The sequence below is a fragment of the Vicugna pacos genome, chromosome 30, assembly GCF_048564905.1.
Source record: "Vicugna pacos chromosome 30, VicPac4, whole genome shotgun sequence".
Taxonomy (NCBI): domain Eukaryota; kingdom Metazoa; phylum Chordata; class Mammalia; order Artiodactyla; family Camelidae; genus Vicugna; species Vicugna pacos.
In genome coordinates, this window is record NC_133016.1 from 10,503,849 (window position 1) to 10,520,877 (window position 17,029).

The following is a 17,029-nucleotide window of genomic DNA, read 5'->3' on the forward strand; positions in this document are numbered from 1 at the left end:
TCCTTGGAAAATTCTGGAGACAGTTTTTAACTGTCATAACTTGGGGGATGGGGTCGGGGTGGCTGCTACTGGTATCTACTGTACAGAGAGGCCGAGATGCTGTTAAACATTCTAGAAGGCACAGGGCAGTAGCCACAACAAAGAATTATCAGGCCCAAGAGCTCAACAGTGCCCAGGCCCAGATTGGAAAATCCTGTTCTATGGTGATTAGTGACGGTCTAGGGATACTGAATGCAAAGGAAAATGAAGGCGCTCTGGGACAATAAAAATGTTCTATATTTTATTTGTGGTAGATGTTAGTTTTCCAAAACTCATTACACTGTACACTTGAAATGGGTGCATTTTATTGTATGTAATTTTACTTCAAAGTTAATGGTAAAAATTATAGTGCCTATCAAATAATATAAAGCTGTATAAAATAATTTAGTCCAAATTTTGCTTTTTAAAATACATGCATAGAAAACACAGAAAAGGCAAATACCACTGGTTGGATTATGGATAATTTTGATTTTTTTCCCACTGCTCATTTGTTTTATAGTAACTTGAAAATATATTATATGAAATACATATGATATATATATTACATAATAATATATTTTTAAGTTATACCTAAAACAACTCCAAATAATAGAGAAGTATAAGTACATATGGATATTTGATTATACTTAAATTGTGATTTTTTATCACAGGACTGAAATTATTTAAAGAAACTATAAAAACGTGTAATGCAAAAGCATTACTCTAAAACACTGCTATAATATTTAAAGAGTCTAAATTACAAATATAACTATTACTATACAAAAAGTTTTTAAGAGAAATTTTCACAAAACAGTGATGTCAAGCCACAATAAGGTAGGCTAAAAAGATTCAGAAATTCTTTTAAACAGGTTATGAAGTAAGGAATAATTCATTTCATTAGCACATTAGAAAAACATAACAGATGCAATTTAGTTCTGTTCAACAACAGGCCAGGAACTGTACAAAGTGTGAGGAATATGAAGATGTCCCTCAAGAATTGACTATCTAGTGGAGAAAAATGATACTGTTAGCAAATCAGATTCATTGGAGTTAGAGGCTATGGCTGAGGTTTGAAAGTAGTACAATGAAAGAATCAAACAGCTAAGCCTGGGGAGTGTGGGAAACACTTACAAAGATGACATCTGATCTGGGTCTTGAGGAAGTACTAAGGGCTTATTAGCTTATCAGGTAAAAATCATTATTAGTTCAGGAATCTTAAAGCAAACAAAACATGCCCAACTACCTAACAATTTTGTGACTCTGCTCTTTGTTACACTTTATAGTCTTAAAGGTTAGCATGAAAACATCTTTACCTAAAAAGGAAGATTATCCCATAATATTAAGCAAATTACACCTGCTGAGAAAATTCCATATTCAAGAGAAATCTGCTTATAATTTACCTTGATTGGAAAATGCACTCTTTGCATGTTCACTACATCTAAGCTAGGCAACAGAAGTCTCTGGCACCATTCAAAAGTATAGACAAAAAATAATCAATTAGGCTACAATTTTTAAATTGTATATTTAACATTCGTTAGTAAATTCCAGTTGGCCTCACATAACACACTAAAACATCTTATTACCACGGGTAATCGAAGATGTCTTTCAAAAGGTGGATACTGGGAGCCCAGTATACATGCTTGATAATACATTTTAGAGCCATAAAAAATACTTACAAATATATGATGAATGAGGTAAACGATTACTCTATACTGCTGGAAATGATTATAACTAGGTAAAAAAGAAACTTTCTAACCTATGCAGAGAAAAAAGCCTGTGAGGTGGTGGGACCACAAGCTACCCTGCAGGTAGAACCTGCCTGTCCGGTTCCTTAGACTTCCTATAATTCTGGAAATCTACTGAATTAAGGTAACCGAAAGTGAATTACATTGAGTTCACTTAAACAAAAACAAATTTTATGCAGCAGAAAAGCCAATTTTTGAGTGAGCAAGTCATCTCAAAAGCAGTGTCTTAAAGTGGATCAGACTTTGCAGAGAGAGGAACATTTCCTATTCTTTTCTCTCTTTGAGTCAAATAATTACTGCGAACAATTTAAGAGACATAGGTTCCTTGTAGTGGTGATTTGAGTGTGTCGAAAATGGAAAAATGATTAAAGCGATAAACCAGGTTGCAAGGGAGTCCTTTTGGAGTCACGTAATAGCCAGTGAACTAGAAACTCTGGATATTGAATAGATAGATACCAATAGGAGAGCCAGGAGCAGATGCCAAGTCCAGCCAAGAGTTGGAGGCAGGCAAGGAGAAAACACTCACTGCCAGATCCTTTTGCTTCTGCCGCAAAAGACCACCCCCACCCCCCGCCCCAACTTACCCTCTCTGAAACGTTCCTAATACCCGCCCAGTACCTACCCAGAAGTACCCCTTCCCCCACAATAACTTCTTACAACCCAAACAGTCCTGCCGGAGTGACAGGCTGCATTCACTTACTGAGCTGTCCCCCACCCGACGTCGTACTTGGTTCTCGACCTCCTGCGCCTCCAACGCCGACTGCTCCAGGGATCCCAGGTGCCCCCATCCCCGGCGGGGTCCCACTCTGCCTCTCGAAGTTGCCAGGATTGGAGAAGTAGTCACGCAGCCGAGGCAGCTCGCGGCCGCTCTCTAACAGCTCGGTGTGCAGCTCCAGGGCGGTCAGTAAGTATTGATCGCGCAACAGCTGAGCCGCGATCGCATCGATTGACAATCGCGCCGGGGTCTCCCCGGTGCCCCCCAGTGACATCGCCGCCGCCGCCTCCCCAGGGAGCCCTGGTCGTGCACTGCTCCCTAAGGCCACGGGATCCTGGGGCGATAGCGAGTCCGCAGAGCCAGGATCTAGACCGCCCCCGGAACCGAGCCGAAGCCCTGCCCGCCGCTCCTCGGTCGCTGAAACCTCGTCGTCGTCCTCATCCGAATCGCTGAGGAAAGGATTCACGCCGCCGCCGCCACCTCCAGGCGCCATCGCCGCCATCTTATACTGTCAGGAGTGTGGGCGCCTCCCTGTCTGGCTCTGACAGGCCGCAGCTTGAATCCCCGCTAAGCCTCAATGGGCACTGTGCACCTCCAAAGCCCCGGCCTGGCCACGTCCCGCCTCCTCACTTGGAGACCAGGCCCCAGACTCCGAGACAAACAGTCCGGACGCGGCTGAACCCGCTGCCTCAGCCGCAGCTGCACCAGCAGCCCGGCTCTGCAGGCGTCTTCCTGGTCCACAGTCTCGCGAGAAATAGAGCGTGCCCTGCCCCTCTCCCCTCCCCCGCCCCGCCCCGCCCCCGCCCCGCCAATTCTGCACACCAGTGTGCGAAGATTGAGGGCCCTGCTCCTCGCTCAAAGGCAAGACACCGCCCCCTGCCCATTTGATTGGCCAAAGAAGGTTGGGGGCGGGGACTGGTGTTACGGAGGACTGACCCAAGACTTCTCGCGAGACCAGCTGCTGGCCAGGTAAGAATCAGGGGCGTTACGCGATTGAGGGGTGATTATGACGGTGGCTTAGGAGCATTCTTTTGGCTGTCCTTCGTGGGCAGAAGGGAGCTCTGCCCTAGAGCTGGGTCCCGCCTTCACGCTGAGGAGGCCTCATTCCTGAGATCCGGCCTCACCTGATAGGCCCAGGTAAAGTCCGGGGACTAGTGCGGAGGGATGCGGTGGCCTCCAAACTGGTCTCATGCCGCTGACGCTCTGCTTCACTTTACCTTAGCACGCTTCACTTTTTCTTGCTGTATGCTGCCGACTGGTGACATTTTCTCTGCACGTGTAGCAGGTGCTTAGGGCACTAGTCAGAATGTGGCTTGCTTTCTCTTCCTTGCCTTCCCAGCCAAGTGCCTGCTTGCCCTGGAGGCCTGGGAGAGCGCCTTTTCGCCACCGACTTAGTAGTAGAAAGGGCGGGGCGAGATGGGGTGGGGTAGGGTGTGAAAGATGGAGAGAGTAAATGGAAAGTGAACAAAGAGGTTGGGGTTTTACTTGGACGTAGGAATACTCTGATAGCCTCGACTAGCAACTCAGTAAGCATTAAGGATTTAATACACAACTTGCACAAAGGGGACCCTTCAAAATATCAAATGCAGCCCTTCAGTGGAGAGAGAAGAAAACTCAGCCTCGAGACATTCAGTGACCCAGTCAACTCAACACCACCGATAACTATTCAAAGGAACTGAAATCATTTTTATGTCCAAAGCCATTCTTTCTCCACTATGCCTTGAAACTTTTCTAACTTGTCCATTTAGGTTGGACTCAAGGTACTGACTGTAGAACTTAATTATTTTAAAACGTGGATGCTTTGGACAGTTTTGATATGCTTTATCACAGGTTAGCGCAGTATACTAAGTTCGGAAGTTCAACGATTATCTTTTATGTTGTTTTGTCATTCCTTGATTACAACTGGAAGTGGCAAAGAGGATGTTAGTTTCTAGTCAATAGTATTAAAATGCCGTTCCTAAGAGCTTCTGTTTTCTTCACGCATAAATTGCCACTTCTGCAGGTTTTAGATTTCTTTGTTCATAGCTTCTTTTAAGCACCAAAATAGTGGTAGCAATAATTATGCTATCAGGTCAGTTATATTACTTTGAAGCAGTAAAGTATCTCCTTTAGCTCTGTGGAAAAATAAAAATAGAGCATTCTTATATAACCCTTGGTCAGGTTATTGGTTTACATGTAAGTGTATGCCAACAGTTAAATGTAGGCTTTAATTTCAGTTTACCTAGGCTCAGTATACTAAAATTTTCATTTGAATGTGGCTTTAGGTTTTTTGTTTTGTTCTTGGTAGATTTTTTTTGACGTTGCTCATACTAAGAATTCAAAATGTTTTTTACAGAACATTATTAGCTCCTAATGTTTGAATCCTAAATTTTGTGTGTGTGTATGCCGTATATTGAAGAAAAGTATGAAAAAAAATCCTGGATCTTAGGAAAAGAGTATCAAAATAGCCAAGGCTGTGTCCTGTTATTTATTTCTTAGGAAAAAGAATTGCTGATCCTTATTGTAATTGAGTTTGCTGGAGAAATTAAAAATGGGACCAATTTCTGGAATGGAGGAATGGGAGGGATTAGAGAATGACATGGAAAGGGCATGCTTAGAAATGGACTGTTTTTATGCAATATTTCTATCTCTGTAAAGGGGAATTTTAGAAATCTTTTGTATTTAGTGTCCTTGTACTTAGGATCTTCCCTTAGAGGATTGTGCTTATTAGGTTGATGAGCCTAAAGTTCATACCCCAGTTCTGCCAATTATTTGGTGTGAGACTTTAAAAAATTACTTATCTTATCTCTGCCTCACCTGTCAAGGGGGTACTGAAAGTACACAGAATTAGGAATGTGCTTGTCACGGTGCCTGGTACCTAGAACACAATAAATATTGTCATTATAGTCGGTTATCAATTAACATCTAATATTAGTATATATTCAGAATATTTGATAGGTTTTTAAAAATAAAGCAAACAAACCCAATGTCGGTCATTGAGTAGCTACAGCCAGAAAAACCAATTAAGTGAACAGGCCCCATAGGTAACTAATTTAGGATCTTATTTCTAAAGTGAAAGTTGAAAACAGGTTTAAAATATGTTTCCTCAGAGTTGTAAGAAATTGGATATGGAAGTTCTTCCATGATTGACTTGCTGTAACACGTCTATAGTTTCCTGGTTGGACTTCATATCCTATAATTATGGACTTGTTTATGTGACCTTCCAAGCCCTTCACAAATCAACTGGCCAGTCTTCTCAGTAAGTATTTTTCTTTTCCACAATACATAGAGGTTTAATTATCAACTTAAAATGTTTAAGAAGTAGCACATACTAGAATATTCTTAATTGCTCATCTCTACTTATAATAACTTGCTATTAATATTCTTAGGAAATTTTCTTTCTACTTAACAAGATTTGCATTAATCTAGATCTTTACAGCTAATATTTCATCACACAATCAGAACAGTCATTGAAGTTTGTATCTTAGTGATGAAAATGTAAAAGATTGCTCTTTTTCAAGAACTTCAGTCATTGTAGTGTTTAAAAAATTATTTTTTTGCTTTACTAGCTTTAAAATAGCCACAAGTAATATTTTAAATGCAAGTTTTTGGTTTATTTAAGGTTTTTATAAATATCTAATTTTTCAATATATTTTTATACACTCTAATTTTTTGACATTGTTTTTCAGTGTGTGATAAACATCTCACAAGAATAGGCTAAATAACTTTTGTTAGTACATGGTTATGTATATTTAAAAATTTTTAATAGTTATTTGTTTTGGAGGTTTCCATATGACAAAGTTTTCATTTTCACTGAATCTGAATAAAAAGTGATCTCTTAAAAGAGAAATATTAAGTAATAATATTGCTTAATTACATGTGCTTGGCAATAATAAAATAAGTAGTATGTGAAGGATGTTATTTTGGAATCACTGTGGTTTTATTTGTAGTAAACGACTTAAATGTAAAAGTTGTTGTTTTTAAGTATCCTAAATCTTCACAGTTCATCTGTATGTTCTGGAGAAATAAATAGAAAAGCAAGGCACCCTCCAGTGGCTATAGTACATATTACATATACCTTTGAAATGATAATCTAATTAATTTATTCAGCAAACATTTGAGTCCTTACTAAGTGCCTAGGATTGTGATGAGTGCTGGAGAAGCCCCGTCTTGCTGACATGGAAACAGGGTTAAGTGATAGAGACAAACATTAATACAAACAGTCAAAGACAGAGCTGTATAATTATAAACTGAAGGAAAGGTTTTGGCTTCTGGTTTGGAGGGTTTCAAGGGAGAAATTACGGGAAGCTTTTTAGCTTTTTAGCTTATTTGTTGCCTCTTCCATATATTCCTGTTGCAGAGGAGGAGGGAGTGAGAAAATTAATTAGGAGGTTCAGTTGGCAGAATTTAGTGAAAATTATGACTATCCTTGTTGTATAATGTTTAATTTATCCTAGTGAAGCAACTGAAGTGTTACCATATCCTGAGTGCCAAGCATTGGGCCAGGTATATGACATAAATTCATTCCAATCCTCACAACCACCTTTGTAGTTCGTTGGTATTATCTGCATTTTATAGGTGACAAATCTGAAGTTCAGTTTATCTAAGGCCAGAATCTGCTAAAGGCCTGACTTTCAAGCCCATCCAGAATAGCAAGTTGCCTTTAAAAAATTTTGTAGACTGTATCCTAATAAATGCTTAAATAGAGTTATCAAATTCCTTTTTATTTATGGAATTTTTTTATATTTTGGGGATTGACAATAAGTCTCAATCTTCATTCACAATTTGGCAGGAAACTATATCTTTTATTTTTCTATTGCTTTCTTTCAAAATAATGTAAACTCACCTATTTAGAGTTTGATTTAAAAATGAAAGTTGAGTTGCTTCACCATCTGGTGGTTTACAGTATTGCTAATACTTTACGTTTATATGGTTCTGTGTCTCTTTACTTCTCACAATACCCTATTATGGAATAGGGCTGACGGTGCCCTTTTTTATGGATAAGTAAACTAAGAGAGGGACTTGACTAGAATTCCACTGTTACTATATAACAGAGCTAGATTTTTACTTTGGCTTTTACAGCTTCAAGGTCTCAAATAAAATGTTTCACTACTTCAATAAGCTTTTGAGTAGTGGAAAATTTATATTATCCTTTCACACGAGACTTTGATACTTTATACAGAAAAGTTGTGTAATAGCAATAGGGAAAAGAGAGAACGTTAAGTCCAGGGAGTTATTTGTAAATGCAAATAAAAGTGAGAAATGATATAGATGTTTGCTTATTTATAAGCATGATAAGGAGAGTATTGAGGTTTCCGTTGTAAAGAGGAGATACTTAAATCATTGTTAGCTTCTGTACATCTAGATGTATACCATATGTACTTCAGTTATGAAGGGAGTTCAAGATCTAACTGAAATGAATTAAGTACTGGAAAAATGACTTACTGTGGATAACTAAATATGATGCCTGATAGACAGGGTCCTGAACTAGAGGATGGAAAAAAGGATTATAAGTGAATAAAATATTATGAATAATTTTAAAACAATGCATTTGACAATTTGGGTGAAGTGGACAAGTGGACAAACTACTTAAAAGATAAAACTACCAAAACTCACTCAGCAAGTTGTAAATAATCTGAATATCTCTGTCTATATGAAGAAATTAAATTTAGTTAAAAATCTTACCACAAGGAAAACTCCAAGCCAATGGTTTCATTGAATTGTTATACAATAAAGAAAGAAATAATACAAATTCTACACAAACTCTTCCAAAAAATAGAAGAGGTAGCAACACTTCCCAGTGCATTGTCTGATACCAAAACTAGACAAAGACATTACAAAAAAAAAGAAAATTATAGGCTAATGTCTCTAATAAATATTACTTTAAAATGCTAAACAATATTTTAGCAAATAAAATCCAATAGTATATAGAAAGGATAATATTCTAAGTAGGCTTTATTCTGGGAATGCAAGCTTTGTTTAACATTTGAAATTCAGTGTAAGTCACCACATTGGGAGACTAAGAAAAAACACATGATCATGATCATCTCAGTAGATGCAATGAAAGCATTTGACAAAATCCAATATCCATTCATGGTTTAAAACTCCTAGCGTATAGGGAGTAAAAAGGACCTTCTTTAACTTAAGAAAGGAAATCTACAAAAACCTGAAAAACTGACAACTTTCACCCTACGATTGGAAACAAGACAAGAATTTCTGTTGTTACCACTTTTATTCAACATCCCACTGGAAGTCCTAGACAGTACAACAAGCATGACACATAAGAAATGTAGAGATTGACGATGAAGAAGTCTTTTATTCACAGGTGATGTAATTATGTCTTTAGAAAATCAAAACACATCTACATAAAAGCTACTATTACAACTTTTCCATATTGCAGGATACAAAGTGTATATAACAAAATCAGTGGTAATTTAAGAACTAACAAGGGGGAATCGAAATTAAAACTACCACTTACAATAATATCAAAAAATGAAATACCCTTACGATGGCTCACAGAGACATGAGAAAACTTGAGGGTTATGGGTACGTTCACTGATTTGACTGTAATCATTATACACTTTAAACATGTACAGCTTTTTATAGGCCAATTATGTCTCAATAAAGCTACAAAAATGCTATGAAGAACATTATTGGAGCACTTCAAAAATTTGGAGTATAGATGGTAGATAAAACACTGATATTCAGTTTGCTGAAGGTGGTAAGTCTGCTGTAGGTATGTAAGGGAGTATCGCTATTCTTAGGAAATAAACACTAAGCATAAAGAGAATAGTGTATGTACCTTAACCTTCAGATGGTTCAGAAACAATATTAAGTGGTTTTACACACACACACACACACACACACACACACACACACACACACTACACACACACACACGCTACATACACATACACACACACAGAAGAGGTAAGTTAAAGAGATGAGGCAGGGACCGGAAAGGCAAGAGAGAGAAAATGATAAAGCAAGTGAGAAAAATGTTGCAACTTTCTCTAAGTTTGAAATTATTTTCAAATAAAAAAGTACTAAAAACCTATACAAAGAAATGCTATCACAGAAATTCCTTAGATGAGAGATGAAATACAACAGCCAAAAGAAAAATTAATTGAACTTAATCAAAATTTAAAAGTACCATTCTTTGAAAAACACTGTTAAAAAATGAAAAGAAAAAAAAAGAGGATAAAAAAAGTCCATTAAACATATGAAAAGTTGCTCAACATTATTAGTCATCAGGGAAATGTGAATTAAAATCACAGTAGGTTACCACCACAGTCCCACTAGAGGTACATAAAGGGTGATACAATGGATCAGTTTACTACAGGGTAACTTACTCACAGGATGGGATTTGGTAGACACAGACCTGGAGGCATTTACAGCTGCACTGTGTACTGCCGAGGAGCCAGTTATATAATTACCTAGTGTACATGGGTAGTGCTTGGAAACAGGAAGTGCTTTCCTAAGTCAAGATTTATGAATGGATGGCTGGTCTCACTGGCTCCAGGAATATGTCATCGAAGGTCTTCATCCTTGTTTGGAGGTTAACAGAGCATATAAGCCACCGGATCCTATGATTATTAAACAGTGTCTATTAAATACTGAGCCCTTGATGACAGAAAAGCAACTGACCACACAGTAGGGAGGGTCAGTGGAATGACAGTAGGACTTGTACGTGCCCAAGATGATGTCAGTTATGCTAGTCACTGTACAATGCTTAAGTTGATGCTTTGGTATAAAACAGAGTTTGGGATTTGATTCTCTAATCAAGAAGTTTAGATCCATTAGATTAGATTTTTAAACCCCAACAAGAAGGGCCACCAAATTTTTCTCACACGATGAATTCAACTTCATGTACATCAATAATAATAATAATAATAACAGCTAATACTTAATACCACTGACTATGTGGTAGGCACTCTTCTGCAAATTTATTTTACACCTATCAACTCAATTGTAATAGCAACCCAAGGTGGTAGGTACCATTATTATCTCCATTTTACTGATGAGGAAACTTAGGTGCCAAGAAGTTAAATAACCTGCCTGCACTAATACTTCTGGTATGCAGAAAAGGCAGGATTTGAATCCTGGCAGTGAACTGCTAGAGTATGCACTCTACCATTAGGCCATCCTGTCTCTCAAGGAAACATAACTGAGATCAGGTCTGGACATACTGATCATCTGAAAACGTGTTCAAAAAAGCTTGAGCTCTCCAGTGATGTGACTCTGGTTTCAGATCTCCGCTCTTTCCCCCATGTGGTCTTTGGAGCATCACTTAGTCCCCATGACAGTCAGTCCCCTCCTGTGAAAATGGGGATTCTCATACTTCATTTACAAGGCAAATTCTGGGGATTAGAGCAAATAATGTAAGTGAAGTCCTCAAGCCCAGGATCTAATGCAGAGTTAGGCATTCAGTCAATAGTAGCAAGTATTATAACTGGGTACACTTACAGTGGGAGAAACACTGTATGCAGTGTATTAACAATTATAAAGCACATTATACTTACAATAAAAGCCAAGTTAAATCAAATGGCATTTATAGCAAAATTATAGATTGTCAGTAAAATAAAGTTTTAAAAACACTTAACAAAAGACATTACTTTTAGGTGTGTTAAACAGTTTGGAAAAATTTGGGCAGTTCTTTTTACACATTTAAACATCTGCTTACCATTTAACCCAGCAATTCCAATTCTGCATATTTATTCAAGAGAAATTAAAAGCATATATACGCAAAGTCTTGTACCTTTACTGTTCACAGAAGCTTTATTTATAATAGCCAAGAACTGGAAACAATTCACATATCCATCAAGAGGTTAATATGAACAACTTGTTGTACTGCCATACGATAGGTCCTTCTCAGTTTTAAAAGGGAACAAACAACTAAATCACAAACATGCATGAATCTCAAAAATGTTACACTGAATGTAAGTGGATACAATAAAGTACATACCGCATGATTCCATTTCAGTGACAATCTAGAATGCTAAAAATTAATCTTGAATCACAGAAGGCAGTGATTGCTTATGGTCAGAGCTATGGGGACAGGGATTGACTGAAGAGGGACATGGGGGAACTTCTTGGAATGATAAAAATATTCTATATCTTGATTCTGAGGTGGTTGGTTATGTGAGTGCATATATTTCTCAAAACTAATGAAACAAAATGTCCATTTTTGTCTATAAGTTATACTTTAATAAAGTTGATTGAAAAATGTTTAAATAGGTGCCATTTCAACAACAGATACAGAATATATGATTGTTTAAATCAAGGGAAATGATAGGGAGGAGTCTACTTCTGGGTGGTAGAGAAACCTTGAGGAGCCTACTTTTGAGAAGATGGTATGAAAGGTGAGAAGCCTGCTATGGGAAGAGCCAACTAAAGAGCCCAGAGGTAGTTTGTAAGGAACTGTGAAGTTTCCCTGGATGCAAGACTTCTAGTGCCCGAGGCAGGAGGTCGCAGGCACACCAGGCGTGGGCCAGCTTCTCTGCTGTGCTCCAGGTTCCAGCTCTTCTTGCTTTCACAAAGATTTTTAACTCCTGCAGTTACTCCAGCTTTCTGCTGCAGCATTCATTTCTTTCTCTATTCTGTCATTCTTCAGAACATAAATCTAGTATTTCCTAGCCAAGGAAAAGCCTTTATTGGCCCTACATCAATTTTCGTTTAAGGAAAGAACTTTCCCTCTGGGAGTTAGCATTCTCCCAGAGAGCTGTATTCTTCCCTCTGCTTCCCATTCACTTTCAAAGGAGCACTTTAATGGGGCTTACCTCCCACTACTCTGTTGAACTTTCTCAGTAAGGTTAACAAGAACTAACAGCCGCAGAATCACTCTTTGCTGCCCTGCTCTTACTCCAGTCTTTGAGTGTATCTGACAAAGCCGACCATACCCGCCTCTCATGAAACACTGATATTAATGATAATTTCTATGTTTGAAATCTTGACGTTTAGAATATTCTGTTCAATGTCTCCTTTTTAATTCTTCAAATGTAGTTTGTTATACTGTGTGTATTTGAAGTGGTGGCTTTTTCTTGAGGAGGGCTTGTGAGATAAACAAGAGAAAAATGTATTTCAAGTGTCTAAGTTAATTTATCATTAGCAGAATTAGTATTCAACTGAAAAACTTGTTTCCATATGTAGTATATTAGGAGCCTTAAAGATGTGCATAGCCTTTGATTCAGTGATTGTACTTACAAGTATCTTAAGCATATAATGTGAAGTGTCTGAAAAGTTTACATAAAATTACATATAAATTTAGATTAATCACATTGACACTTATAATAATGAAAACTTGCAAAAACCCTCAGTGCTTAACAATATGGGGGTAATCAGGAAATTTAAGATGAGATAGAAGAGAGTGTGGTAATAGTAAATGATGTGTAGGAAAAGCTGGGGTGGGTTTTTTTTTAATGGGAAATGTTAATGTGTAATAAAGGAAAAAAATCTAAATAAAATTGTGAGCCTCTGTGAAAATGTAGAAGGGATAAAAATTAGAAGAAACTATTAACAGATTTTTCTTTAGATAGTAGAATTATAGGTGATTTTTCTATATATCTAGACTTACCTCAGTGATACTATTTTATATTCAGATTGCCATTATTAAGATGGTGTTTGCTGTGTAGTTGAAGCACATATATATATGTAATATATATATATCAGAAAAAGGAGAATACATATTCTGAGGGTGTTGCCTTAGATTACAAAATAACATCTACTCAGTAAGGGATTTTTAATAATTTGTGGAATATCTTTGATATTTAGTTGACTCTCGAGTCTCCCAGGAAAAAAGTAGCCCATAATTTAACTATTTGCTCTATTTTATTTTATTATTTTATGATATGCTTGATTTTGGCAAGATTTTTTTTACCCAGTGTTTCAGTTTTTTGCCACGCTTTCCTTTCATAATGTAATTTTTCAGGCCAGAAAGAATAAGATATATCTGTAATTAAATTAACTCATCTTGGTGTTTTTCAGCTGAGGATCACTATGTGTAACTAATGCAGTTACATTACAAGAAGGACAAGTTAAAGTATTTTGTTGTTGTTTTAATCTGGGGGGAGATTCACCAACAAAAGCAAATTACAGATTGGCTTGAAAAGCACTGCCATGTGGACTCTCATTGATTTTGGCAGTTAATAGAATACTTTAACTATGATATTTAAATGTTTTACATTGCTTAGTTTTCATTCCCTAAGTATTTGTAAGCTCATCATATTTGTGACTGTATCATTTTGATGGTTCCTGTAGTACCCTGGCACACAATTACACGCTTGAAATGTGCATAGAACGTTTTTACTGAATGAACGAATTTAACCCTGTGCTTTTTTGTATTGGTTCAGGGAACTAAGATTAAGAGTTCCCTAATGTAAATCTTTTGAAACATGGAAAATTTAACTACTTTCCCCTTCCTATAATTCTACTGTATGGACAAAATACATGTTGTCTGTTCAACTTGGTGACAGTCAAAAGAAGCTAGAACTCTCCTAAGCTGATAACCAAAATTAAAAAAAAAAAAGCACATTTAGATAATGGTAAATTCTGAGAATATCAATGGTTGTCCCATGGGTAACCAAAGAGCACTATGAGTTTTTTATATATATATATATATATATATATATATATATATATATATATATATATATATATATATGTTTTTTATTTTTTACATGATTTGACTGAACCCTGACTCATTTAAATCTTTCTTTGTTTTTTGATTCTATGTTAGTTTTTATAAGCTTAGTATGTGCTTAAATTTATTATAGTTTATTGGTTCTAATTACTTGTTATACTTGAACTTTTTCTTTTTGCTTGAGTGTACTTTATCATATATTTTATTTCTGTATTATCTCATTATTAAATAATTCTTATTGTCACCACTATAAATGAAGGTTAAGTTGTGGATTATGTAATGCTTTAAAATATTTATTCAGTCCATATGTAGTCATCAAAATAAGTGAAAATATATATGATCGCATTAAGGCTTACCCAAATTTAATTTTGTTCCCTCTTTTCAGTTTTCCTGAAGATTAATTAGTTACACTGGATATGCTGCTGTACATTATTTTGGGATTGCTCGTACATTTTATGTTCTTCGCCTCCATCTTTGACATTTATTTTACATCTCCTTTGGTTCATGGAATGACCCCTCAGTTTACGCCATTGCCTCCCCCAGCAAAAAGATTAGTGCTGTTTGTTGCTGATGGCCTGCGAGCAGATAAACTTTATGAATTAGGTGAAGATGGAAATCCTAGGGCACCATTTATTAGGTAAGCATCTCAACTGGTATGACGATATCTCTGGAAAATATTATCCTTTTTTTTTTTTAATGTGGGGAAAAGGTAACTAGGTTTATTTATTTAGAAAGAGGTACTGGGGATTATTTATCTAGACAGAGGAACTGGGGATTGAACCTAGGACCTTGCGCGTGCTAAGCATGCACTCTATCACTGAGCTATACCCTCCCCTCTATCCTAATACTGTTTACCTCACGTTAGGTAGAGGAGGGATGATGAGAAAGAGAATAGGGCACATGTACATTTGCCTTTGTCTTAGAGATCAGCGGGTTTATTTCCTTCTATGAGTTATTTCTCGTCCTGTAGAAGTTGAAATCAGATGAATTGAAATGAATAACCTTAGCTGCTGGCCTAACTTGTCCTAATTTCTGAAACCTGCGTTACAGCTCACTATATTAGCTTTTTTTTTTATAAAATAAGACTGTTAAATTTATATGTAAGGACAAGCATAAATATTATTGAATTGCCAATTACAATGGTGTTTAACTAGAAAATAAAGACTTCAACTCAGAATACATCTATAAAATATGTAAAGCCCTTCCAAGTCTATATCACTATGCAATGTAATTTTGAATTCTGTTGGCTTTGAAAAGAAATGTTTAATTTTTTGAACTTATGGGGCTCCTGCAATCAACTGTTCTTTTTCTGATTTGTGGCAAGCCCCTCAAAAGCCCTTCCTAATGCTGTTGTGGAGAGATGAAAACTCAAGTTAAACTATGGAAAAGTCAGAAGGATTATACCATGAACATCTGTATATCCTTGATTTAGATATAACCATTTTAAACTTTTTTATATTTGCATTCTCTCTCTCAATACACAAACATACACACACACAGTTAAACTTTTAATAATTTTTTTCCTGAATAATTGGAAAGCAAGATATTATGACACTTCACCCCTAAACACTTCAATGTGTATCTCTGAAAAACAAGGACTTTCTTTGACATGACCGTAATACCATCATCACACCTAATAACATTTAAACTGACAAAATAGTATTGTGTATATCAGTTATTTCCTATGTAACAAACCATTTCAATATTTTGTGGCTTAAGACAATAATAATGTATTTTATCTTAGGATTCGGTGGAGTGGTTGGGTGGTTCTTTGTTTCACCTGGGCTCACTTATGCTGCTGAATCGAACTGATGAGAGGTCTCAGACTAGGCTCAGCTGGGATCAGAAAGATTCCTTCTTAAATTTTGGCTGACTCTTTTGATTGCATTCCTTCTGTAATAATGTTTTCCTAAAGCCTTAACAGAGCATTTGATCATAGTCTGTGAACTATTTGTCTGAAATATCTTCTAGGAACATCATAATGAATGAGGGCAGCTGGGGGATATCGCATACGCGTGTGCCAACTGAGTCTCGGCCAGGCCACGTAGCCCTGATAGCAGGGTTTTATGAAGATGTCAGTGCAGTTGCCAAAGGTATTGTCTATTTAGATGATCTGGTCTAATGAAAACTTTTTTGCATAAATACTGCCTCATTAACACTGAATCATAACATAAAGTGAAGTCTAATTTGAGATACTTTTGACAAGTGTTTTAGCATGTCTAACTCACAGAAACACACACTGGGATTGATTCAAAAATTTAGCTTTAGTCTTTTGTCATCCTGTGCTATTGAAAGAATATGATTGGATGGATCCATGGTTTTCCTCGATGTTAACTCTCAAAAGTTTGAACGTGATTCCATATTTTAGTAAGAAGTAAATTATCTGTTGTAAACTTTTTAAAAAAGAATTGTGGTATAATACATGTAATGAAATCTTTTATTAGATTTGCATTTGTTCTGAAATTAATCTTCATTGTCATTATTTGAAGAATACTTCTTTAGAGGCTATATACTAATACTTCACCATGTATTATTACTATTGTTATTGTTTACTTTTTTTTCTCAATTACTTGAAGGATGGAAGGAAAATCCTGTAGAATTTGATTCTCTTATTAATGAAACCAAGTACACATGGAGCTGGGGAAGCGCAGATATCTTGGCTATGTTTGCCAAAGGTAGGAGTCATTGATTATATTAATTCTGATGCTGAATAGGTAATAAATCAATATGGTAATTTAAAATATATTACTTACTATATTTTATTGATTTTGAAATACATGTTTTTCATATTTAACAGCTCTGAAATAAGGATGGGTATTGCAGTGGATAGACATGTCAGTTTGATTTTTTCCTTAGTTGTACTTGAAATGTTGTACATTATACAGTTTTTGGTACCTTGGATTCGATGACATGGTATATGGCTCTAATATCTAA

General features: G+C 36.5%; 2 protein-coding genes across 8 annotated transcripts in view; one reads left to right on the forward strand and one right to left on the reverse strand.

Annotated features, from left to right (window-relative positions):
- RELCH (RAB11 binding and LisH domain, coiled-coil and HEAT repeat containing) overlaps nt 1-3,222 on the reverse strand; it is a 107,591-nt gene extending 104,369 nt beyond the window's left edge. For 6 of the 7 annotated variants that reach the window (XR_012065572.1, XR_012065573.1, XR_012065574.1 and 3 more), the window contains exon 1: nt 2,464-3,222. Coding sequence is in view for 4 of the 7 variants with exons in the window: in XM_006205730.4 (XP_006205792.1) it covers nt 2,464-2,980 (517 nt within the window). In the remaining 3 variants the exon portion in view is untranslated. The remainder of the gene's footprint in view (nt 1-2,463) is intronic. The other variant, XM_072952028.1, reaches the window with a different exon arrangement.
- Nucleotides 3,223-3,475: 253 nt separating this feature from the next.
- The window catches only part of PIGN (phosphatidylinositol glycan anchor biosynthesis class N), an 85,192-nt gene continuing 71,638 nt past the window's right edge, over nt 3,476-17,029 (forward strand). Inside the window, exons 1-5 of the mRNA XM_006205732.4 lie at nt 3,476-3,615; nt 5,568-5,716; nt 14,481-14,732; nt 16,067-16,188; nt 16,672-16,770. Of these exons, the coding sequence (XP_006205794.2) occupies nt 14,512-14,732; nt 16,067-16,188; nt 16,672-16,770 (442 nt within the window). The 5' untranslated portion in view covers nt 3,476-3,615; nt 5,568-5,716; nt 14,481-14,511. The remainder of the gene's footprint in view (nt 3,616-5,567; nt 5,717-14,480; nt 14,733-16,066; nt 16,189-16,671; nt 16,771-17,029) is intronic.